The 20,118-nt window shown below is 45.4% G+C and overlaps 1 protein-coding gene across 1 annotated transcript in view; it reads right to left on the bottom strand.

Annotated features, from left to right (window-relative positions):
- Positions 1–302: 302 nt before the first annotated feature.
- LOC121299246 (histone-lysine N-methyltransferase EHMT2-like) overlaps positions 303–20,118 on the bottom strand; it is a 33,567-nt gene continuing 13,751 nt past the window's right edge. The window contains 21 exon segments of the mRNA XM_041226909.1: positions 303–814; positions 1,946–1,965; positions 1,968–2,078; positions 3,077–3,155; positions 3,618–3,704; positions 3,962–4,077; positions 4,490–4,567; positions 9,998–10,142; positions 10,669–10,836; positions 10,983–11,137; positions 11,382–11,486; positions 12,810–12,911; positions 13,006–13,128; positions 14,438–14,544; positions 14,951–15,033; positions 15,940–16,125; positions 16,261–16,481; positions 16,940–17,083; positions 17,193–17,338; positions 17,595–17,693; positions 18,382–18,490. Of these exon segments, the coding sequence (XP_041082843.1) occupies positions 634–814; positions 1,946–1,965; positions 1,968–2,078; positions 3,077–3,155; positions 3,618–3,704; positions 3,962–4,077; positions 4,490–4,567; positions 9,998–10,142; positions 10,669–10,836; positions 10,983–11,137; positions 11,382–11,486; positions 12,810–12,911; positions 13,006–13,128; positions 14,438–14,544; positions 14,951–15,033; positions 15,940–16,125; positions 16,261–16,481; positions 16,940–17,083; positions 17,193–17,338; positions 17,595–17,693; positions 18,382–18,490 (2,565 nt within the window). The 3' untranslated portion in view covers positions 303–633.

The following is a 20,118-nucleotide window of genomic DNA, read 5'->3' as shown; positions in this document are numbered from 1 at the left end:
TTGAGGCATAAGCAATTAGGAAATAACTACCCAGGAACAAAAAATTGTTACACGGTGTAATTCATATTCTGTTTAACTTCGTGGACTATTGATGGTTTTCTTTTGTTTTCTTGGCAGTACCTCTAGCCAAGTCAGTCCATATTGTGGTTTGATTAACACAGCCATTTTTATTATTTATATATTATTTGTTTTTCTATATTTATTTTTAACTGCTGCAGAGTTGCTGCAGCTTCATGGTACAGGTCACTGTATTCTGTATCCTCTCCAACTTTTCAGCACAATAAAGACTAAAGAAATTCAAATTGATCTGAACTTTTTATTTTATTTTTTTTATTACCACACAATTCATAATAAAAGTAATTTTGGCCGTGATTCCATTTTTAACTGTGGTTTCATTTAGTTTTTAAGGTCAAAAAAACCCAACACGTTAAAACAGTCATAGTGAAATTTAAAAGCGTTTTATAAAAAAAAAAAAATTAATGCAAAATTAATGCATTAATTAATGCAAAGTCAAACAATGGAAAGGCGTAGTGAAGTGGACAGCGCACACATAGAAGAAAATACAAAAAAAAACAAACAAAAAAAAAAAAACAGGTCGCACAAGGCCTAGCTGTTAGGCCGAAATCTGAAGCTTCAAGGGTTTCCTAAGAGAGGCATCCCAGAATCAGGCACTGGGTCCTGCAGGATCTCTAGGCGAGCCAGTCTGCTCTGCTCCAGGGCGATGGCCTCAGCGGAGTGCTTGCACTTCTCAGATCCACACTGGCAGGTGAAGTATTTGCTCTTAATGTCCCAGAATCGATCTCCGTAATCGAACCTTCAGACAAAAACAAGAGCGACGTAAGCATTAAAGATTTTTTTTTTCTGGATGTCATTTTGGAATTTCCATCTCCCCAGTGTGTGTGTCCCCTCTCCTCACCCCAGCTCCTGCCCTGTGTGTGTGTGCCCCCTCTCCTCACCCCAGCTCCTGCCCTGTGTGTGTGTGTGCCCCCTCTCCTCACCCCAGCTCCTGCCCTGTGTGTGTGTGTAACCCCTCTCCTCACCCCAGCTCCTGCCCTGTGTGTGTGTGTGCCCCCTCTCCTCACCCCAGCTCCTGCCCTGTGTGTGTGTGTGCCCCCTCTCCTCACCCCAGCTCCTGCCCTGTGTGTGTGTGTAACCCCTCTCCTCACCCCAGCTCCTGCCCTGTGTGTGTGTGCCCCCTCTCCTCACCCCAGCTCCTGCCCTGTGTGTGTGTGTGCCCCCTCTCCTCACCCCAGCTCCTGCCCTGTGTGTGTGTGCCCCCTCTCCTCACCCCAGCTCCTGCCCTGTGTGTGTGTGCCCCCTCTCCTCACCCCAGCTCCTGCCCTGTGTGTGTGTGTGTGTGCCCCCTCTCCTCACCCCAGCTCCTGCCCTGTGTGTGTGTGCCCCCTCTCCTCACCCCAGCTCCTGCCCTGTGTGTGTGTGTGTGTGCCCCCTCTCCTCACCCCAGCTCCTGCCCTGTGTGTGTGTGCCCCCTCTCCTCACCCCAGCTCCTGCCCTGTGTGTGTGTGTGTGACCCTCTCCTCACCCCAGCTCCTGCCCTGTGTGTGTGCGCCCCCTCTCCTCACCCCAGCTCCTGCCCTGTGTGTGTGTGTCCCCTCTCCTCAACCCAGCTCCTGCTCTGTGTGTGTGTGTCCCCTCTCCTCACCCCAGCTCCTGCCGTGTGTGTGTGTATGTCCTCTCCTCAACTCCTGACCCGTGTGTGTGCGTGCTCACCCCAGCTCCCGCCCTGTGTGTGTCCTCACCCCAGCTCCTGCCCTGTGTGTGTGTGTGTTCTCACCCCAGCTCCTGCCCTGTGTGTGTGTGTGTTCTCACCCCAGCTCCTGCCCTGTGTATGTGTCCTCACCCCTACTCCCCCTGTGTACGTGTGTGTGTGTGTCCCCTCACCCCAGCTCCTGCCCCGTGCGTGTGTGTGTGTGTGTCCCCTCACCCCAGCTCCTGCCCCGTGTATGTGTGTGCAGCATGAACACTCGCACTGGGATGATGTTCGGGTCACACAGGTGGTTGATGAAGCGACTGATGTTTCCATAGTAACGGGCGTCAATACAGTACACCTCCCCATCCTCGAGTCAGACAAACAAACATTACATTACAACTTCCTTCAGATATCATGCGAGTCCCGCCAGCATTGCCCTGGTGCAGCATGAACACTCGCACTGGGATGATGTTCGGGTCACACAGGTGGTTGATGAAGCGACTGATGTTTCCATAGTAACGGGCGTCAATACAGTACACCTCCCCATCCTCGAGTCAGACAAACAAACATTACATTACAACTTCCTTCAGATATCACAGCACAGCGAGGCACTGCCCAGGACACAGCACAGCGAGGCACTGCCCAGCACACAGCACAGCGAGGCACTGCCCAGCACACAGCACAGCGAGGCACTGCCCAGGACACAGCACAGCGAGGCACTGCCCAGCACACAGCACAGCGAGGCACTGCCCAGCACACAGCACAGCGAGGCACTGCCCAGCACACAGCACAGCGAGGCACTGCCCAGCACACAGCACAGCGAGGCACTGCCCAGCACACAGCACAGCGAGGCACTGCCCAGCACACAGCACAGCGAGGCACTGCCCAGCACACAGCACAGCGAGGCACTGCCCAGCACACAGCACAGCGAGGCACTGCCCAGCACACAGCACAGCGAGGCACTGCCCAGCACACAGCACAGCGAGGCACTGCCCAGCACACAGCACAGCGAGGCACTGCCCAGCACACAGCACAGCGAGGCACTGCCCAACACACAGCACAGCGAGGCACTGCCCAGCACACAGCACAGAGAGGCACTGCCCAACACACAGCACAGCGAGGCACTGCCCAGCACACAGCACAGCGAGGCACTGCCCAGCACACAGCACAGCGAGGCACTGCCCAGCACACAGCACAGCGAGGCACTGCCCAGCACACAGCAGGCAATGCCAGTGCGCTATACTTTACACAGACACCTTGTTGGGTAGCAGCTGTAGTTGAATATAGGATTTTATTCTACAGCAGTGTCCTAAACCAAGCTGACAGCAGTGGAAATGGAAGTGGAAATGTTTTAGCTTTTGCTACCTTGTTGTCGAGGTCAAACAGGTAGGAATCGTCTTCTCTTACATCGGCCTCTGCGTCTGAAATCAGCTCCCCGACGTACCTGTCAGACAGATCAGAGTGGAGCACTGAGAGGAGCAGTCACACAACCCTCCCGTCATACAGCAGAGCACACATCATTCAGATCATACAGCCCTCCCCTCAGAGCAGAGCACACATCATTCAGATCACAAAGCCCCGCTGTCACAGAGCAGAGCACACATCATTCAGATTACACAGCCCTCCCTTCAGAGCAGAGCACACATCATTCAGATCACACAGCCCTCCTGTCATAGAGCAGAGCACACATCATTCAGATCACACAGCCCTCCCTTCAGAGCAGAGCACACATCATTCAGATCACACAGTCCTCCTGTCATAGAGCAGAGCACACATCATTCAGATCACACAGCCCTCCTGTCATAGAGCACAGCACACATCATTCAGATCACACAGCCCTCCCCTCAGAGCCCAATGCATTACTTGGGTTTTTTAAAATAAGACCAACGCTCTGGGTGTGACTCACTCGCAGATGAAGGTGCCTTGTGGGATATCCTGGAGAGCCCTCACTCCCCAGCCCATCTTCGCAGTGCGGTACAGCTGCAATCGAACCCTGGACAGACAGACAGACAGAGAGCAGTATAATCATCACTACAACTACATAGTTATATAGTTACAGCAAAGTTTGGAAAAAACTAATGATTTACAGTAAGATTATAATGCCGATTTTTCCTCGCTCAGACCCCTTACTTACTAAACACCTTGGTATCTCTGAATAGATAATTATCACCTATTTAGAGTCATTGACACACACACACACACAGAGATACATCGCCACCCACCCAGACAGAGACCCAGGCAGAGACTCACTTGATGCCCCCCTGCACCACTCTGTTCTTGCAGGACCTCCAGCATGAGCAGGCCTGATTGCACTCAAAAATCAGCGGGGGCTCGATCTTATTGAACTCCTGCAGCAAACGCCGGTCCTGGAGAGACAGACAGAGAGAGAAGAGGAAACAATTAGAAAAATACAGTGGCACCAAACATGACATTTCCTCAAAGTTTCAATAGCCATAGTTTTATATAGTATACAGTAAAACCAAACACGATTCAGACAGCTCCCCTGTTTCAATAGCCATAGAGATAATTATCCTAGTCCCTATTTCACCACATGCAGTAAACCCACATCCCTATTAAACCAGGATTAAAACCTGGCTACCCTTTCCCAACTGCACTTCACTAGTTTGACACACTGAGCTTGTTACCTATGTTCGTAATCAAGCTCATAGTAAAATCTGGAAGAGGTGAAACTGCTATGTAATCTTATTTCCATCCCTGTGGTTGTCTTGTGATCCCCAGTTTGATCCCCGGTTCAGACAGACACTCCAAGCTCCTCACCTTGTCGTACCAGCAGCGAATACTCAGCTGTCCACATAGGCAGTTACTAGAGGAGCAATCATCAGTGCAGCCACAGTGCTGAGAGAGAGAAAGAGAGAGAGAATCAGGGTGGTACAGGGTGGGCATGTGAGTTTCCGCTTAGACTGATCTGCAGAAAAACACCTTTAAACTGTTTAACATGTCTCTAACCAACGAGAAGCGCCATCCTGAGAACCCCTCAGTCGCGCTGTGCGAGTAACTGCAGCGTGTTCAGTATCTGTGTGAGTGACTGCAGCGTGGACCTGCGTGACTGTAGCGTGGATCTGCGCGAGTGACCGCAGCGTGGACCAGAGTGAGTGACTGCAGCGTGGATCTGTGCGAGTGACTGCAGCGTGGACCAGAGTGAGTGACTGCAGCGTGGATCTGCGCGAGTGACTGCAGCGTGGATCTGCGTGAGTGACCGTAGTGTGGATCTGCGCGAGTGACTGCAGCGTGGATCTGCGCGAGTGACTGCAGCGTGGATCTGCGCGAGTGACTGCAGCGTGGACCTGCGTGAGCGACTGCAGCGTGGATCTGTGTGGAAGACTGCATGTGCACACCACTCAATCAATATGCATGTGAAAGTGGTCAATGATCACTTTGTCTGAAACTCCTGGGGAACAACCAATCTTTTGGCCCGGTGCTCGCCAAAGCTCTGGGTTTGTACATGCTCTCAGATGCATTGAGCCATTTCAGACCACTTTCAGAAGCAATTTTTGAACTTGACTTCATAAATTACTTCACTACAACTTGTCATTTTATCAGACGGGCCAACCTGATAAATCACACAAGGCTAGTTAACAAACTCAGTTTTTTAAATGCTACTCAAACTTTTTACATGTATGCTCATTTCACATGTTCATTTTATAAAACATCAACTGTGCTTAACTCAATCAGATGTTGTAAATACAGGGTTCATACAGTTTTTCTCATACAATTTTTAAAGGATACAATTTAAGGAGTCTGACAATTTTCAATGTTGATAACTAATAACCAACAGTAAAAATATAGTTACGGTTTTAGTAATTGCAAGCCGACAAAACTGGGCAGGTGTTTCAGCATAAAATGTTCAATATGTACTTACTGAGCACGCATTAATTACAAATACCAATGGCACCTCTGCACAGTGCCGCACCTAAAACTCCCACGTGTAGTTTATTAAAGGAACATGTTCTTTTGAAGGGAAGTATTCCCTAAGCAAGTCAGTTACAAATACTTGCCATGTCAGAAGCATTTACTATATAAAAAAAAAGACTTAATTCTGAAGCAAATGCAAATAATGTTTTGGCTGAATAAAACAATTTCAACAGTATATATTTAACAATATATAGTTATTTATTTTATATCATTAAAATGGTTTTATTCCTGTAAAGCCTCTTTCACACCAGCATGCTCGGAACCTACCCGGGTCTGGACCCGGTGTCATACAGGTCGGCTACCCGATTTTCACACTGCTTTTGATAAGCAGGGTCGACCTGGGTGACAGAAGTAAATACACAACGCGCGCATCAATGCCCCGGAAGCAGCTTCTTACAGACGCTTCCATTCAAGCTTCCCTGGATTGCAAAATTGGCACAAATATTGATTAGAGCAAATGTTCTTCATCCCTGCCTCAATCTGGCTGACAGTGTCTGAATCTACAAAAATATGGCTAAACAGAATAAACAGAAACGTTCCACGCGGCAGTGAAACCTGCACGCAGGCCTGGCTGTTTGTTACTGCGTCGATTTCCGAACGGCCGGCGTGCGTTTTGTCTCGCTCAACCCGGGTCAAAGCGTGCTGACACACGTCCTGGGGTGGGTTGCTGCGACCTGGGTCACCCCGAGTACAAGCCAGGTCATTTACTTTTTTATTTGAATTATTATCACTGCTTAAAGTATCAATAGATGCACATTAATAAAGGGATCTGCCAGTTTAATAAGTACATTTACTTATCGCCATTTTCGGTTGAAATTGGGTTTAACCTGAATTAAAAAAAAAATACATTTGGGGAGAGTGTACAATAAGATCAGAATCCCTACTTCTATTTCTCAGCTAGCAGATTCTTCACTGAAACTATAAGGTTCAGTCCTGAATTTCTCAGCGCAAGAGCACCACCAACTTGACTTGCATTATGCTTCCTTAACAACATTCTCTGTCTCCACGGCAACACATAACCAACCCCCAGCAGCTCTTTCTCACTGTCACATTACGGTTCATCATCACATCCGTTTTTTATCTGCTACTCTTATATTGTTTGCTCAGTTTGTTTGATATCCTGCGCTCTCAGATTCTTATTAATACTGTGTGCTTTTGAGAGTGCTGCCAGAATACTGAAAATAAAATTGTATTTGACTGCAAGAGGAGAATGATTATTTAAACAGAAAAGAACCCAAGAACACCTAATCTACAATGGTGGGTTGAAAGCCACACAGACAAATACTATTCCCCATCTATTATGAATAATATAATCAGTGAAAACAAGTAAAATAACTAGTTTAAATTATTATAAGCAATGACGAGTTGCCAATACATTTGGCACCTCAACTATAGAAAATGTAATGCTGCAAAAAAAGGCTGGTTACCTCTTAGCTATGCTCATACAAACTGTAGCCTGCAGTGTGTGTATTAATATACAATATTTGCATTCTCATGATATTCAGCAGCTAAGTTCAATGTCCACACACACTTTAATAGAATGGTTTATTTTTAACCTATCAAGGCGGACAATGTTATGCATACAGAATCATTATTACTGTATCATGGGTGAAAGTGGCCAGTGATCATTTTGACAAACTCGTGGGTCAAAGCCAATCTTCTGGCTGGGGTCTGGGGTTGCACATGCACCTGAGCCATTTTGGAGCACTTTCAGAAGCAAATCTGAACTAGAAAAAGAAATTCAGAAATTACTTCTTACAACTTGTCATTTTGCCAGAAGTATCAAATCACAGGAGGCTAGTTAGTAAACATCGTTTTTGAAATGTTACTCACCTGTCCTTTTACATGTATGCCCGTTTCACATATTAGTTTTATAAAAACTCATCTGCAAATATAATATACAATCTCTGCTTAAAATGAAAAAAAAATTGCATTACAGTTTATTTAACTGTATTGTTGGAAAACATGGATTGAGAATTGATTAGGGGTTTGCTACGCATGTGGACTAGCAGAGCTATACTGGTGTTCTTTTCTGAAAAAAGACTAATATTGCAGATAGCAGACTGTTTGGTTCAAATTGCATGTACTGCTAACCACTGACAGAGACGATGCGTCTACAAACTGCCCAACAATGACTGAAAGCTAATGAGATAACAATGCTGTGGACTAGAAGGGAACAGGCTCTAGACTTCAGAGAGATCAAAAGAGATAATGCCACTAGGATCAAAGGGGGTCGCAAGGAGATAACAAAAGGCAGATGTATGGACCTTTTGTCTCCAGGAGTGTGAAGAATGCACTGAGTTCAGAGGTTGTCACATTAGACTACACACACACACACACATACAAACAGACACACACACACACAATAAATTAACAGAATAAAGTGTTGTACCTTGACCATTGGTTAATGTCAGAGAAAGGGGAGGTGGACCATCTATACAGAAGGGTATTTAATGTCACGCAAACATTGTAATTTTGAGTGTTGCTTGTCCTGTACCTGGGACCAGACTCCCTGCATATTTCAATAAACCTGGCAACTGATTGAAGAAAAGGACTCTGTGCATTTTCTTGAATCTACTTACTCACCATCTATTTTTTGTAAGTTACTTCATGTATAATATCACAAATCTAAATTATACTCGCTTTGAGTACAGATAAGCTCTGGACCAGTCTTATTCAGTCACTTTTTTGTCAGTTTTTGGTAATTTGGTGCAATGTCAGATGCAATAGTCCAAGAACTGTGTGTCTCAGTCATAGGTTCCTAACTTTGTTAAAAAGTGGGGGACAAACGAAAGGACTAACTGCCGAGTGTAGAGAGGCACATTAATTATTATCATTATTATTTTACAATTGAGAAGCTCTAAGAAACCAGCAAATCTTGCTGCTGACAAAATTTGGCAGATGTATTAGCATAAAATGTTCACTATGTACTTACTGAGCACGCATTAATTACAAATACATGCCAGCTGCACCGCATGGCACAACCAGTACCAATGGCATCTCTGCACAGTGCTGCACCTAGAATTCCCACATGTACTGTAGTTTATCAAAGGAATTCCCACGGTAGTTTATTAAAGGAAGGTGTTAAACAAACAAAGAAAAGCAGGTGCAGCACTGCTGTTTTGTAGGTAAGCATTCCCCAATTAAGGCAGCTAAAAATACTTGTCATGTCAGAAGCGCTGATTTACTCTATAAAAAAAAAAAACTGACTTGATTAAATAAAACAATTTCAACAGTATAAACTTCAGGAAGGACCAGTCAAGAGTTGTTTCTTGTTTTATACCACTTAAATGGGTCTTATTGCTCTGAGAAGTTGTGTTTCCATTTGTGCTTGCTTCTAAATATGGTCCATTGAGTTACAGGGCAAGGTTTGCCCATAATAAACTTAAAACAACAATGGTAATCATTTTTTGCTAGTTTTAAAATATTTATTTTTTACTTAAGTTTTGCATTTGCTTCGGATCAGGTAGATTATTTTATATCTCTAACAAGAGACAGGGAGAGTATAGTATAAGCAACAATACTTTAATTACTTTACGATTTCAGGTGCGAGCTTTTACAGAAAGATGATGCTGGTTGAAAAAGGAGGACTAGTGTCGTTTGATACACAGACAAGCTTACTTGACTTGAAAAACATTTTGAACGATGCAAGCAAATTCCTACTATGTTTGATCGAAGCTGGAAATTTATTTCATTAAAGAACATGTTTTTAATTTAAAAAAATAAACATTCTTCACTAAAGTAAAAAACACGCTTTTGTTATTTTGAAATCGCACTGCTTCAGATTATCAGTGACCATAAAACAACATTGTATTTAGCGATGGTGTTAAACTTAAACCTATTCATGACCTCCCCGCAGCAACACAGTCCTGCTGACTTCCATATGTAAAAAGAAATAAATGCATAATCATAATAATAATAATAATAATAATAAAAAACCTTCTGGTTCTCTCCCCCCCAGAAAATAAAAACAAAACTAGACTAACAACTACCTAGCCTATAGTTAATAAATTATTTTTTGTAGTCTCCAAACTGGCCCGATGTTGTAAATAGTGCAGTGGCATAGTGTACAGCGAAAAAATGTACACTGTACACTTACTACTGTGTAAAGCTGAGGCTGACACCTAGAATTGACCTGCATATTTTAGAATGTTTCAGTTAAACAGTTAGGAAAAAATCTAATATCTTAAAACTTAGCTTATGTTTAGTCTGCAGTTTGAAGGTCTCGTTTACCTGTAGGAGAGGGGTCTCGTTTACCTGTAGGAGAGGGGTCTCGTTTACCTGTAGGACGGGGGTCTCGTTTACCTGTAGGACGGGGGTCTCGTTTACCTGTAGGACGGGGGTCTCGTTTACCTGTAGGTGTGTGATGTTCCTGTCTATGTTCATGGTGGAGGTCTCACAGTTCTCAGAGATGTACTTATAGTCTGCAGGGCAGGGCTCCTCGTCCACTCCATTCACACAGGGGATCGGCACGTTCTCATAGCCCTGAGCGACATCCCTGAGAGAGAGAGTGAGAGGGAGGCACAGAGTTAAGGGCTGGCTCACTCCACTCTACAATGGGAGTCTTGTTAACAGTCCAAACGCAATCTATACTGAGCGGGAGGAAGGGCTTTTAATCAGAATAAAAGAATGAATTAAAGAAAGAAGAGTCCAAGTTTAATTGGATAAAATAGAAGGACTATAAATTCAAATAAAGGTTCAGAGATCAAGAATCATTGGACAGATGGGATGGGCGGGATACAATCCAGGTTTAAAAGGGCATTTGGTCTGCTGGGTAGAGACTGTAATCCAGGTTTAATAAGGATCAAAGAGGAATCTAGTTCTTAAGTTCACTATGTGTGTGTGTGTGTGTGCACTGTTCTGCACCTCATGACAAGCTCTCAGAATGTTGGTGTGTGTGCAAGCCTGTACTCTGTGTAAAGGGGGGGTGTGAGTGACTGTAGTGTGGGGATAAGCTCTCACACTGAATGACAGTGTGTGTGCAAGCCTGTACTGCATGCAGGGAAGGAGGGTGTCTCTCTTACCTGCTGATGATTTTCTCTGTCCTGGTCACCCTGTTCTGCACCCCCTGCCTCAGCTTCTTGTTGAGCTGCAGGGTGAACCACACCGGGGAGTGTGGCACGGTCAGGTCCAGGGGCGTGTCCCCCTCTTTATTGCGCATCTCGATATCCGCCCCACGGGACAGGAACAGGCTGAGAAAGAAGAATTATTTTGGTCAGTCATTTATTATGTGCTTGTACCAGTGTTTGTCTGTGTGTGTGTGATAGCAAGCGAGTGTGTGTGTGTGTGTGTGTAGTGAGTATGTGATTGTGTGTGTGTGTAGTGCGTGTGTACTCACATGACGCAGTCGTGGTAGCTCTCCCGTGCTGCTATGTGCAGAGGCGTGTCTCCATGCATGTTCACAGCGTGCAGATCACACTGAGCGTTCAGCAGGACCTCTGCGATGTCAGCACAGCCAGCGAAGGAGGCCCAGTGCAGGACCACATTCATCTCCTAGAAAGAACCAAGAAAACATAAAACACAGAGAGATAGAGACACATGCAGAGAGGCACACATAGAAGTACGCGCAATGCATGCACACATTCTGGAGAAACACACTACGAGATAAGAGACACACAGACAGACCGAGACGCTCCGAGATATACGCCCAGAGACACAGACACTGAGATACACAGCCAGCGAAGGAGACCCCATCACCTTCTCCTAGAGGAGAGACCCAGGAAGACATGCAACTGACCTTATCCTGCACAGAGACATTGGCCCCTCTGGCCAACAGAGCTCTGATGATGTCAATGTGCTTGTGCTCTGCAGCCCAGATTATAGGAGTCCATCCACCACTGTCCTGGAAACAGAGAGACACAGAGATATTAATACAGGGCATTACAGACAGACAGACAGAGAAAAAGGCTTAGTGACCACCACCGGGCAATCAAAACTGGACGACAAAGACAGTCCTAGCTACCCAGTGACAGGAGGCTATGTGGTCACTTTGAACTGGAAGAGGCCGAGACAGATGCACTTTCTATTACACTGCACTAAATACACAGAAATAAGAGTCTGTGGCAAGATGCCCCACCCCTGTGCGTATTTTGTTTTATGTTGCATATGGGATGTTTATATGTGTGTTGTGCTGTGTTGTGGTGCACGGAGTATGGGTTATGTAACATGGGTGATGTAAAATGTGTATTTGTATTTAGGCACAGGGATTGCACAATCACTTCATGTGCAGATTAAAGTGGGCGTTTGTATGGGGGCGTGGGAGTGCACAAAGTAGTTCACATGCAGACTGTGCGGAGACCCAATTGAATGATTGATTAGCAATCGAGTCTCACTACAGCTGCATAAAAGAGGCAGTGTTTCACGCACACAGGGTTGGATGTTCAGGGTGAAAGAACGGGAGCGAAAAGGAGAGTAAAACGAAAAAGCAATTGCTACTCGTGCGGACACAGATCAGCACGACACTTTGTGTGTTTAGTGTTCACTGTGTTTTGGCCAGCATGCCATTTTGTTTTGTGTGCAGTGTTTTGTTTTGTTCAACTGTTTTATTTGTTTATTTATTAAAAGGCGCAAGAAGCGCATTCACTTTGTTTTTTCCGGGTCCGACGTCACCGTTCGAGCCAGCTTGCCACAGGGACACATTCTTTAAAAACAACAGCAATTTCTCTCCCGCAATTCCCACACATGAGAAGTCCAGAGAGAGTGGCAGTCAGTGCTGATGAGGGAGGGACACAGTACACAGTATGTGTGTGCCGGTCACCACCACAGTGACACACACACACACACACAAACAGAGAGAGCGAGAGCGAGAGATATTAATACAGGTCATAACAGACACAGAGATCGAGAGAGACACACACACACACACACAGAGTGAGAGACACACACAGAGAGTGAGAGAGAGACACACAAACAGAGAGCGAGAGATATTAATACAGGTCATTACAGACACAGAGAGCGAGAGACAGACACATACACACACTCAGAGCGAGAGAGAGAGAGACACACACACAGAGCGAGAGATATTAATACAGGTTATTACAGACACAGAGAGTGAGAGAGAAAGAGAGAGTGACAGAGAGAGAGAGAGAGAGGTATTTAGAGACAGAGAGAGGATTTTCTGCACACACAGACAGAGAGTCAGGCATAGCCCGCTGAGCAGACAGACCTGTGCGTTGACCTCCACTTTTCCTGTAGCCAGCAGCAACTTCACCAACTCCAGGGTCCCGATCTTAGCAGCGTGATGCAGACCAGTGGAGCCGTCCTCCTCCTGACAGCAGAGAACAAGAACAGGAAACAAGAGCATTACAGACACACCCAGTTGTGTGTGTGTTTATGCGTGTGTGTGTCTCTCTCTCTCTCACCGCATGATGCACGCTGGCTCCATGCTTCACCAGGTATTGCACCACCTCCAGGTGATTGTTGGCGATGGCCTCCAGCAGTGGAGTCTTCAGGCTCTTGTCCTGGGCGTCTATGTTTGCGCCTGCCTGGAAACAGAGCGCGAGAGACGCCTCAATTACAACACTTCTCCCAGAACCCAATGCGTTCACCCAATTTCCCTGTTTAACCTGCACTACAACCCTTCACCCAACTGTACCCCACGTGGTAGAGCCATTTCCCCATCAATGCTGGATTATAACCCCTTTCCTCCCCATTGGACCCTGTGAGATAAAAATACAAAAAGAAACTTAACCCTTTAAGGACTGTCCGTTATAACTGTGATTAAATTTGACTGATGATGTAATTGCATGAAAGCCTTTGTCATCAGACGCACTTAGTCGGGTCAAGAGCGATACTTCATTTAATATTTTTGCAAAGTTCTAGTTTTTTTGTTTCCTGTCAAGAGACTTGACGATCAAGTACAAAACTGTTCATAAACCCCAAAAGAAATGAACAAAATATGAACTGTAATGAAATACTCATAGTGAAATGTCAAGGATGACACACCGATCAAAACACATTTTACTAAAGTTCCAAACCAACAGAGATGCTATTTATTATGCAATGCAGCTTCCAGTATCTATAGTTTTGATTACTGTATACCGCGGCTCCAAAGCGCAGGCATTTTTTTTTATTTTTATTTTTTACAGAAGATGTTGCTGAGTTAATAGATCTCTCGGATTACGAACTTCTTCACACTGATTTGTGTAAAGAATCTGAAGTAGATGAGCCTGCGCACCTGTCAAACTATGTGGTCTAAAATCAAACCCACACACACTATTTATAAAATGATTTCTAATCCTAGTTCCTGAGGGCTGTGGCTATCACTTGCAATTTTACAGTTTTTTGGTAGGCAATCACTAAATGATACTTAAAAAAACATTTATTTGACTGAAGTTTTATTTGTATGTTCAAACTAGGTAATCGTAGGGTATTTTTCAACAGAGTGAAAACTTCATTTTCTTAATAATCTTCAGCCCCTCAGTCTGAACTCAAAAGGGTACAATTTTTACAGGATTAATAAATTCAAGGACAAGAAACATTAACAAGAGTCTATCAACGTCTTTAAATTAAGGTGGGGTAGGGTGCAGGCTGCAGGGTGTAGTAAGCAGGTGTATGGTGCAGTGTGCAGGGTGCTGTGTGTATGGTGCTGTGTGTATGGTGCAGGGTGTAGGCTGCAGGGTGTAGGCTGCAGGGTATAGGGTGCTGTGAGTAGGGTGCAGCGTGTAGGGTGTATGGTACAGGGTGTAGGGTGCAGTTTGCAGATGTATGGTGCAGTGTGTAGGGTGCAGGGTGCAGTGTGTAGGGTGCAGTTTGCTGGTGTATGGTGCAGTGTGTAGGGCGCAGTGTGCTCACCTGCAAAAGGATGTGACAGATAGCCAGGCACCCTCTCTGTGCTGCCCCATGCAGGGATGTTTTCTTGCTCTGAATGTCTGTCTGGTAGCTGGGATCGATCCCATCCACTGAAGAGAGACACAGATAAACAAACAAACACAGAGTACCGACACACAGATTAAATATCAAACACAGGGTACTGACACACAGGTTAAATATCAAACACAGAGTACTGACACACAGATTAAATACCAAACACAGAGTACCGACACACAGGTTAAATATCAAACACAGAGTACTGACACACAGATTAAATACCAAACACAGAGTACCGACACACAGGTTAAATATCAAACACAGAGTACTGACACACAGATTAAATACCAAACACAGGGTACCGACACACAGGTTAAATATCAAACACAGGGTACTGTTCGACACACACACAGGTTAAATATCAAACACAGGGTGTTATTGCAGTATCATAGAAATGGGTACAGACAGACACACATACACACACACAGAGTCACTCACTCAACATGAGCAGCACTTTGTGTAGCTCCCCCTGTTTAGCAGCAGGATAGAGCTGGCGAGGGTGGAAACGCAGCTTCTTTCTCCTGGGCGGGGGGCGTGGGGAAGAGAGAAAAGGGGAGTATGTGAGACAGCCATCACATCTGAATGTGCTCACTCTTCCAATCTGCTTCGTTACTACCAGCGATTAGTAAACACAAGATATAGATTGAAGCTGTTGGTGCAAAACTTAAAAAAAATAAAAAGTTTCTCAATTCAAATGTATTTTAAAGCCTCCACTTTCTTCATCCGTGCAGACTAGGATCGATTAGAGCTTGAAATAGTGAAAACATGGATTAGACAAGAGTTTACTGTTTGGGAAATCCCTGTGCTATTAATTGAAAACTTGAAAAATACAACAATACAAATAAAATATAACGTCCCAACAACGGCCATAATATATACTGTACATAATCAGTGTTGTTCAGCGGCAGACAGAGCTGATTTAAAAAAGTCTCCGAGTCTTTTCATAACTGCTCTTCATGTTCAGGCTGCTAAGAGAGTCTTAAATCTGCTTTCTGCTCGCTTGTCACTGGTAACTACAGTAACTACCATACAGTACTGTCCATTGGCTTGCACTAGACTGTACTCAGTTGATGAAATTAAATGATGACTGTCCACTTATGCACAGATATGCTAATTTCCGCACTAATAAAGCGTGCAAATACCCGCTTTCACATAGATCAGACGATTTCTGCACTAATACATTTTGATAATGTGCTGTATTAAACCGCATGGATTTTCGAAACACGGATTAACGCGAGCCTGTGTGTGTGTGTGTGTGTGTGTGTGTGTATATATATATATGTATGTATATATACATATATATATATACACACACACACACACACACACACACACACACATCAATCTTTATATATATATATATCTAGATGTGTCTCTATCAAACTCCATATCTCAGTCTCTGTGTTGAAGCCCCCCAACCCCCTCACCTCTCTGCCTCATGGCTGATGAGAGCCCTCTCCAGCGCCACCCTGCTGTCCCCCTGTGGAAGCGCACTGGCAGAGATTATGGCCCCCGAGGGCAGGGTGACCGAGGGTCCCGAGCTGTCGATGCAGTCAGCAGGGGCCAGCTCCAAGGGGCTCTTCCTTAGTTCCCCACTGCTCCTCATACGAGCACTGAGAGATAGAGACAGAGATCACTTATACTGTATTCTAGTACTGACACTAGAGGAAACTGAGTCAAGCAGACAAGCGTTACAGCTAGTGCCTTCATCAGTGTTATTGAGTCGAAACCAGAAGCTCCTCTCTGACCTGGCCTGGGTAGAGTCTGGTCGTCCCTCTCCGGTGCAGGGGGGTGGGGCTGCGGTTGCCGTGGCGCTGGATGTGTCAGCGGTTGCCACAGTGATCTCCTGGGCTTCCGAAGCGTCCTCGCCACAGTGAGGGCAGAAGAGCAGGCCTCCGAGCCGGGACACGCAGGAGCTGTGGAAGCGGTGAGTGATCCTGAAGTCAGGGTGACACTCCAGGAACGTGCCCTGCAGGGAGTGAGGAAGGAAGGAGAGAGGTGTGAAACAAGAGCAGGACCCCGACAAACAGATAGACAAAGGGACAGAGACAGAGACAGGGGTACATACAAGGGTAGAGAGACAGGGGTAGAGAGGTGCAAAAGTGTCCACAGCCAGGTCAGCGTCAGTGTTTGACCATCCTGGGGAGAAAGGCAGTCAGGCTCACAGGAGGTGCAAACAGACCAACTCATGGATGTGCAGACAAACAGACAGACTCACACAAGAGCTGGAAATAAGACTCCTACTGCATTGCAGTTTCAGCCATTTCAGGCTTTACTAAAAGCTTGATTAGCTACAGTGTAACAAGCTCAGGTTGTTGCTATCCAATGTAAGTCTTATTGCCATCCTTAAACACACAGACACACACACACACACCACACACACACACACACACACAAAGGTATAGACTGTCACACAGTCAGACTCACGGAGGTGCAGAAGTATCCACAGCCGGGGCAGCAGTGGTGTTTGACCATCCTGGCGCGGTGCTGCTCACACAGGACCATCAGAGACACCTTGCTGGAGGGGCGCATCGTCTCTCGCTTCACTATCGTGTTACTGCAGCCGCTGAGCTGGGGAGGAGACGCGCAGTACACAGTGAAACCAAACAGCACCATCACCCACTGTCCCTCTCCCCTCGCGCCTTACATCTCCATCAATGCCCCTCTCACCACCTCTCACCTCTCCATCGATGCTCTCCGTTGCCATGCACATGTTCTTGGCTCTCTCGCTGATTCTCTCTATTTTCGGCGCCTCCATCCTGCAGCTGCACAGGGGCAGCTCCTCCAGACGCTCTGTCTCCACGGAGTTCCCATCGGTCGACAGGCCTGCGCAAAACGGGACCAGCAGGGGACACACAGCTCAGACAGAGAGTGACTTACAGAGACAGATACACACACTCACACAGGCTGCCAGACATTCACACATTAACAGAAAGCCTCCCTCCTTCCCACTCCCTTCTCAGCTCTAAACACTAGAGCCAACTTCCCTCCCAGCTCTAACCACTAGAGTTAGCCTCACTCCTTCCCAGCCCCTCTCAGCTCTAACCATGACAGCCAACTTCCTTCTTAGTCTTCCCCGTACCTGGGTGTTGTGGAGACAGGTTCTTCCCAGTATGCAGTGCTAGAGAGTCAAGGGGTACCTCTGTGTATTCACTAGTTGCTGGACTGGGACCGCTGGTTCCTGAGACACAAATGAAGACTGGTTTGAACTGGTATTGAGACACACTGACTTTTCTTTTTCCATTCACTCTTTTTTAAATATAAATACTTAAATAAAACTACTGATACATTATAAACACAGGAACTGTGCCACCTGGTAGACAGCTGAAATAAAATTATTTAAATTCATGTATTGTTCTTGTTTAAATTCACTTTGTGTCCTTTTCTGTTTCAGTCGTCACATCCTGGGGGATTTCTATAGAGCTCTCAGAGCCATGTCCAAACCACGTCAGGTACACCACAGTCTAACCATTATTAACTTGTGCTGCATGGCAGATGTTCCACCTCATGCCTAACCCGAGCCTCCCTCATTCCCTTTTCCCCTTATTTGCGTCACACACTCCCCTTACCCCCTGCCCCACTCCCCTTACCCCCTCCCCCACTACCCTGACCACTCTCCCTGCACCACCCACTCCCTTACCCTTTTCCCGGGACTCCTCCTCTTACCTGCGTCATCCCCTTACTCACCCCCGCCGCCCACTCCTTTAATGGCGCATCCACCCCTTCCCACCTTACCCCCCCCCTTATCCCTAGGGACGCCCCACCCACGGTGAACCTTTAACTCTTCCCCTGCATCACCCCCTTCCCAACTCCTTAAACACACCCCACGCCTCCCCTTCCCCCATTCCCACACCGCCCACTCCCCTTACCCGCACCCCCCTTGCCTCCTTTCTTCTTGCGTTTTCGGGACGGCTTCACCCACGGGCTCTCACTCCTCCATTTCTTCTTTCCCTTCTTCCTGGCGCCCGAGCTGGAGCTCTGTGAACAGACAGACAGACAGACATTTGAATACTGACGGCCGGTTTCACAGACCCCGATTAGCACTCATCATACGAGTGTAAGAGAAAGCACCCTCTCAGCCTGAAGCAGCCAACAAAAACTTAGAAACACATTAGAAGTAGGGCTGTGCTCAAAGGTTCGAAGGTTCATTCGCTAGCCAGGAATTCAAATTGGTTCTTAAACTTTGAAGGTTCGTCAGGTGGCATTCATGCACTGTATTTATATATATTTTTTTCCGTTAACAGAAACTGTTTGACAATGTCTGAATGTTATAAATCACACATTAAATGTCACTCGCATGCAAAATTCGGACTTTTGATTTGTATAATGCATATTACTTAAAAGTTGTTGTATTAAAATCCACTACCAAATCGTTATACGTAGCAACTCTATAAGGTGCCCCTGCCGTGTACAGAGTACCGGGATTGTTGGGGGGGTTACCTATAGTGGTTGTAGAGCCTCAGTAAAATATGTACTGAATACCTACTGTACAAGACAGTGTAAGAGAAGTGCTATGGTAGCATACAGCGTAAGCTGTATTTAAAAAAATGTCTTGAAACCCCTCTGCTGTTTGGGATTTTTTGTTAAATGCCCAGACGACGAAAAAAATAAGCTGAATGCAAAATGTGCAAGCGACTGTTGATATATCATCGAGGCAGATCCCATCTCCGGGGTCACCTGACCAGCAGAAGTTCCTATTATTAGAATTATTAATACTCAAATTTTTAGTAGTAGTAAATTGTGACTAATAACCTGCTTGGAAGGGTGACTGTTAAATAAAGCTTTGTTTTGCTGAAGCCCACTGCAGTTGGTGCTGCCGCAGTGCAAGCTTACTGTGTATATCGCAAGCAGCCTCAATTACGTGTAAATATGTTTATTTAAATTATAAAAACATGATTACTGTTCTATATAATGTATTTTTAAACTGAATGTGAAAGTTTTATGCCATTTATATGGATTACCTGTAAAATAGGATTTTCAATCAAATATAAACAAGTAGCTATGGTGACATCACCAGTAAATTATTAAAATTAGTACCATGGAACATTCAACCCTTCCTTCAGTAATGTGGGCCGAACCTTCAAATGTACCCTTATTTGCAGCCCTAATTAGAAGTCATTAAATCTAATCATAAAACGGATTGTTAGAATGCTGCATGCTGATTGGTCCATCAGAGTTCCGAGTCGTTACAATATCCAGCACAATGTCATGACTAGGAACTACCTGGGAACAAAAGCAAATCACTGCACCTGTACGGACCACGTATCACTGCACCACCAAAATCAAACAAAACACCCGTCAAAAAACCTTCTTTCACGGAAGATACTGAAGAGTCAAGGTGTGTCTTGTCATATCTTCCAGTTTATATTAATTTGCACTATGAACCAGTTTGCTATTTCAAACAATGGAAGTGGATTACCTAGAATATGCAGGAAGGCAGGCACCTCGTAGACAGACAGCTAAGCAAGGGTTTCATAGTTATTTAAAAGTCTTTACTTAAAAAAAAAAAAAAATAATTTAATGAAAAAGTATATATAAATTTTTTCATCAGGACTATTTTCTGTTGTGGAAGGTTATACCTCAAAATGTAAATAAATCTTTAGAAA

The sequence above is a fragment of the Polyodon spathula genome, chromosome 24, assembly GCF_017654505.1.
Source record: "Polyodon spathula isolate WHYD16114869_AA chromosome 24, ASM1765450v1, whole genome shotgun sequence".
Lineage (NCBI taxonomy): Eukaryota > Metazoa > Chordata > Actinopteri > Acipenseriformes > Polyodontidae > Polyodon > Polyodon spathula.
Note: the sequence above shows the minus strand (reverse complement) of the source record. Positions and strands in the feature narration are given on the sequence as shown.